Below are 6083 nucleotides of genomic sequence, written 5' to 3'. Positions count from 1 at the left end.
AGTCAGAGCAAGGCTTTGGGCATGTTTTTTATGAGAGTATAACATTATAACATGATATAAAACTCAAAAAAGTTGATTTTACATGATATTGCCCCTTTAAAGACTTTTAAAAGTTGTATTCTGTCTTATTGTTCCGGCCTTCCTGGGTCCACATTCTTCACAAACCGTGAAATTGTGTGTGTGTGTGTGTGTGGGTGTGTGTGTGATTGTGTGTGAGTGGTTGTGCCACTCGGGGGATCGGTGTTTCTCATTCACACTTTAACAGATGTTTGATAACAGCGGTGGTCTGCTGCACACAGTCATTTCATTTGGGTACGCAGATTCTTACAGCCAACGACTATTATTATTTTATGAGCTTGTAATAAGTTTTTTTTATATAAATTTACTTTCCTGGAGCCGTTCTTCTTACGACGGATCAGTGGTCAGCACCGACGCCCCACAGCAAGATGGTCCTGGGTTCGATCCCCGGTTCAGACCTGGGGTATTTCTGTGTGGAGTTTGTATGTTCTCCTCGTGCTTGCGTGGGTTTTCTCCGGGTACTCTGGTTTCCCCCAAAAATATGTACAACAGGTTGTCTTCAGGCCCTGGCCTTTGATGTTTTATCTCCTCTGTTCCTGTAATCCTCTCCTCGCAGGGTCTGACCCGAGTCAGGCGACCCGGTCGGTGCTGCGACGAGTGCGTTCCCGCCAGAGGAAGCTGCCTGTACCAGGACGCCGTGCGTTATCACGGAGACGTGTGGAACGGCACGGCCTGCGAGTTCTGCACCTGCGACCGAGGCCAGGTCCTCTGTCGGCGAGCCGAGTGCGGCCGAGTCCAATGTCCCCAGGTGAGCAGAAGCGGTCCTTCAGCTCATTTAGTGAGAAGATTTAGCTTCAGCTGTAGCAAAATGCTAACTATAAGCTGTTAGCTAGGTCAGAAAACACTGTGAGCTAAAAGTTGACCAAGGATACTTCAGATAATTTGCAAAAGGTTAGCTAAAAGTAGCAACACTGTAGCTGCAAGCTAAAAGTATCAAAGAGCTAAAAGCTGGAATTAGCAAAGTGCTAACCAAAATACGAAATGGAAAAGCAATAGCTAAAAGCTAAAAGTAGCAAAATGATAAATTGAGTATATTCTTGGTTAAAAAAATAAATGCAGCTAAAATCTCCAAAATGATAGCTAGAAGTTAATGTATTACAAAGTTAGCTAAACGCTACAAGTAGTAAAATTCCACCTAAAGGCTAACTACCAATAGCAAAAGGCTAGCTTAAAACAATTTATAGTTACAAGCTAAAAGAAGCAAAAAGCTACAAGTATCAACATGTTAGCTAAAGGTAGCAAACGGCTAGCTAAAATCTAAAGTGACAAACTGGTAGCTAAATGATAAATAAGCAAAAGGTTGGTTAAAAGCTTGAAGTAGCAAAACAAGTGGCAAAACAGCAGCTAAATGTCAAAAGTAGCAAAAGGATAGCTAAAAGCTATTTGTGGAAAAATAATAGCTTAAAACGTGAAAATGCCAGAAGGCTCGCTACCAGCTAATTAGTAGCAAAACACTAGCTAAAGGCTAACTTTAGCAAAAGGCTAACGAAAGCCAAAAGTAGCAAAAAGGTTGTTAGAAGCTAAAAACAGCTAAAAAGAGGCAAATAGTTGTTTTAAGTACTGACGTTGTCTTAATGTGTTTCTGTGGGTAAAATATTTATAATTAAAAACTAAAAAATGATGAAGTTACACAAACCAAAAGTCACAGCTGAACATTATGATTTATAAACAGCTAAAACAGCACAAAGTCTGCAGACATAATTGGACTGTAAAAAAAACAAACAGTAAAACAAAAACAAAAATTAAAAAGAAAATAACAAAATGAACCAGAAGTTATATAAAACAGCAGATTTGGGATATAAAGTGGTCTCACAGCAAAGCTTCACATTAAAGCAACATTATGCAGAAATGCTGCGTAATAAAACATTCAGGTTAAACAGTTTATTTATCATCTGCACCTTTTAGAGTCTGAAACTGAAACGGGACAAAACCCAGGGCAATAAAAAAAGTCAGTGATAAGAGCAGCAATAATTCTCTTTAATGTTGTAGCTCTGAGCTGCGCTCAGGACCAGATGTTTTTCTTTTGTCCTGATAAATAAAAGTGAAAAAAGCTTCACTTTCTTTTTGCAGCGTTTATAAAAGTTAAAGAAAAAAAAAAAACCCTCCTGCCTGCAGACCGTTGGTCCGCAGTCACGCTGAAGCTGCACTTTTCTTCCTCACATCTCTGGAAACAGCAGAGCGCAGAAACTCCTTTGAGCACAGTTACTGTACTTTTAGTTTTCTCTGTGAGAAACCAGCGCAGGAAGATGTAAAACTCTGTTTCTGTGCGTGTTGTCAAAGCTCTCGGCTCATATTTAGCTGAGCTAAAGAGATCCTGCAGAGTCACAGACGCCCTGAATTTAACTTTAACTCGAGTGAACCGACCAGCGAAGCTGAAGCTCATCGTCACAAACACAACACAGGTGTGGTCGATCTGCAGCTCTGTCAGCTAAAACATGAACGTTATTTTTGAACTTAGCTATCTGATTTAGCGCTGTGTAGGAAACTTTAAACAAGTTTTAAATCCAGACTTTTAGTCCTACTTTTTAATTTCTATTATTTTTATTTATTATTCTTCAAATATTAATAAAAATGCGAGTTAAATTTGAGATCCTGACATCACACGGAGGAATCTGGAAATCAACAGAACTTTATATTACAGAACAAGTGTGTCAAACTGAAGGCCTGCGGGCCAAATCTGGCCGCTCAGTAACACTTTATCTGGCCCCAGAGGTAAAACTTTAAATGTGAAATAGTTTTATGGTTTCACTTTTTCACTGGATTTTAAAAATAGTAAAGTAAAATAGAAAATAAATTTTCTGTAATATTTGTTGTTTGGTGCGGAAAGTGAATCAATCACGTTTAATCTTTTCTGAATCGTCTTCTTATTTTAAAGTCAAATAATTGGACTTTTAGTAAAGTTTTTTGTTTTTGTTAACCGATTAGCTGATTTGTGACAAAACAGATCTCTAAGAAATAAAGTTGATAGAGAAAGGCTTAAGAAAATAATACTGAAATGTAATATTTTTACTAACAGAGTATACAAGTTCTAAACACTACATAAAATATAAATAGGAAAAAGTAATTTGTACTTATATGAGTTGTTTGTTATATAACATTTATTCAGTAAACGATAAGAGAATGGCCCTTGGCTTGGACAGAGTTTTGAAATATGCCACCTTGGGTTACTGAGTTTGATACTCCTGTTACAGAGGATTTATTTACTTTATATCACTTTACAGATATATATTTCAAATATTTGTATGTTGTGTGTGTTTTTGTTTTTAATTAAATGAATAAATCTTAAAAAATTAACTCCTAATTACTCAAAAACAATGTTTTTTATATTTCTAAGGTTCTATAAATTCTTTAAAACTGTCTGCCTAAGGGTGGCCAATGGGGTGGCTCCAGTGTGTTTCAGGGGTGGGCGTTGCCCCCTCTGGTCCCCCTCCTCAGTGACACCCCTGTCTGTGTAGAAGTTTCAATAATTTTATTGATTTATTTTTCTAAAATCTGCTCATTTCAGACATTTATAACCGATTGAAGAGATTGGTTTCAGCCTTTAACCCCCTAAAGATTAAACGCCACGTCTAATTTAAATCCATAGCATCGCGGCTAGCGCTGAATGCTAATGCAGGGTCAGTGAATTTAGCTGAAATTGCTGGACTGCTTTTAACTGGATCACCTTTAAGAAAATGTGACGTGCCGGCTCCCAGAAATCCCATTTCCTGGTTTCAAAGGTTAGTTAGAAGTTAATGGAAGCCATCAGTGATGAGCGTCGTGTTCAGCTGGGAAATCCAGCAGTTAGCATCAACGCAGTGGGCGGGGCTAATGATGGGTTGAGGTTGGGAGGTCCGGCGCAGATAATGTCTTAGTTAAGATGCAGTAAATTAAAAGACGAGGTAAGACTAATGAGCCGTGGAGAAGCTGAAGATCTCCTGCCTGACCCGAGCCCAACCTGCTGGCATCAAACATTTAAACCCATCATGAACGTCTGAACGTGAGCCAAAGCCTGGCGCCGTGCGTCCGACCGTCTTAAACCTCGGCGCCTGTTTTCAGCCGCGCCTCGTCCAGCGTTTTCCCACCCGGGACAGATTCAATCATATCTGGGTAATGTCCCCCTCCCAGGACCAAATAAGCCCCCGTTAATCACGCTGCGCTGCGATAATTGAAGCTGCTCAGTGTCGTTAGCTTTAAGTAGCGTAGCTGGCGTTGGTCCAGAGCTGAAATGAGGAAGGTCACTGAGGAAGACCGGCTTTTCACTGCCGGTGGGTCCGAGCCGTGTTAACACAAGGTTGTGGGTTTAATGACACGTGTGGGTCAGCTGGCAGGGGGAGGCTCCGGGGGACGTTTATGGTCAGGAGGTTTATGATCATCATAACGTTACGCTCCATGAGCTGAAGAAACTGTTTGATCCTTTTGACTCAGGAACAACCTTCAAATGTCAACAAAGAAAAATAAAATGAAATCCTGACATTTAGAGTTAGACGCTCCTTAAATTCAACCGTTTGTAAAATCTGCTGTCGGACCTTTAGCAGGATGTTTGTAGATTTGATTTTATTAAAGAGGCTCAACTTACTGTGTTCTGTTGAGTAGCTGTGGCGGCCATCTTGGATGTCTCATCTTGTCTCCTTTTTCCTCCTGTCTCCTTGTGTCTTCTTCTGTCTCTTTGTTCTTCCTTGTCTTCTAGTGTCTTCTCATGTCTCCTAACTTTTTGTGTCTCCCTCTGCTTCCTTGAGTTTCAATAGCGTAGCTGTGGCGGCCATCTTGGATATCTCCTCTTGTCTCCTTCTTCCTCCTGTCTCCCTGTGACCTCTTCTGTCTCCTTGTGACTCTTTGTACTTCCTCATGTCTTCTAGTGTCTCCTTATGTTTTTTATCTTGTCTCCTTGTATCTCCCTCTGCTTCCTTGAGTTTCAGTTGAGTAGCTGTGGCGGCCATCTTGGATATCTCCTTGTCTCCTTCTTCCTCCCGTCTCCCTGACTTCTTCTGTCCTCTTCTGTCTCTTTGTTCTTCCTCGTGTCCTTTAGTGTCTCCTTGTATCTTATCCTGTTCCTTGTCCTCATGTCTCCTAACTTCTTGTGTCTCCCTCTGCTTCCTTGAGGTTCAGTTGAGTAGCTGTGGCGGCCATCTTGGATGGGTATAAGTTTTCGGGTGATTTTGTTTCTTTCATGAAGTTTCAGTTGAAGTTGTTCATTTTTTCTACGTTGTTTGTTTTAAATTGTTTTTTTTCTCTCTAATTTGATTTTCTGTTCATAAAACTCTATTTTCTGAATGTTTGTCGCAACTTGATTTTAAACGATCCACCTATAAGATGATTGTTGGTTTAAAACTCAGCAAATAAACAGAAAACCTTCTTCCTGTGTGAACAGAACAAATGTCTGTGTTTCTGTTTTAGGACTCGGAGCTCGTTCACTTGCCGGGGAAGTGTTGTCCAGAGTGTTCTCCTGTCAAAGCTTCTTGTCTCTACAAGGGGAAGTACTATAAGGTACTTCTCTAACGCTCCTTCAAACCCTGCTTTTCTGTAAACAAACACTGCTTAGATTTAGACAAACTCAGCGAAGCACGTGGGCGAGACGAGGAGCCCTCAGGGCGCCGGAGAAATGTTCTCTGAGGATGAAAAGGAATGTAGGAGGCGTGGAGAAGAGGCTGCTGCACAAACACATAAACAAACAAACAAACAAAAACAAACAAAGGCATTGTTTATTTTACAAAAACAAACAAAAAATGAGTATTAGGACCGATCAAACTGTTCAGGGGTCGGATTTATAAAACTGGCGTACGCACAATTTGAGCCCAGAAACTTGCGTACGCCACTTTTTACGCCAAGGTTGTGATTTATAAAATCCAAACTTGACGTGAAAATGTGCGGTGCCTCACGCCAGCTCTGACCCATGCGTACGCTCCTTTTGGAGACGGGAAACTGCGACACAGATGGTGAAGTGAAGAATCATGGTGCGTTCACACCGAACGCGATTTCAGCGTCAGGAGCAGCAGGTTTACATATAAAGTCTATGGTGGACGCGC

At 40.7% G+C, this 6083-nt stretch overlaps 1 protein-coding gene across 1 annotated transcript in view; it reads left to right on the top strand.

Annotated features, from left to right (window-relative positions):
• fras1 (Fraser extracellular matrix complex subunit 1) overlaps window positions 1-6083 on the top strand; it is a gene marked incomplete in the record, with an annotated part of 260581 nt that overhangs the window by 114934 nt on the left and 139564 nt on the right. The window contains 2 exon segments of the mRNA XM_014014601.1: window positions 635-826; window positions 5455-5544. Coding sequence (XP_013870055.1) covers window positions 635-826; window positions 5455-5544 — 282 coding nt within the window.

This window comes from Austrofundulus limnaeus, unplaced genomic scaffold (assembly GCF_001266775.1).
Source record: "Austrofundulus limnaeus strain Quisiro unplaced genomic scaffold, Austrofundulus_limnaeus-1.0 Scaffold117, whole genome shotgun sequence".
In the NCBI taxonomy this organism is placed as follows: domain Eukaryota; kingdom Metazoa; phylum Chordata; class Actinopteri; order Cyprinodontiformes; family Rivulidae; genus Austrofundulus; species Austrofundulus limnaeus.
This window is presented reverse-complemented; position numbering and strand designations above follow the sequence as displayed.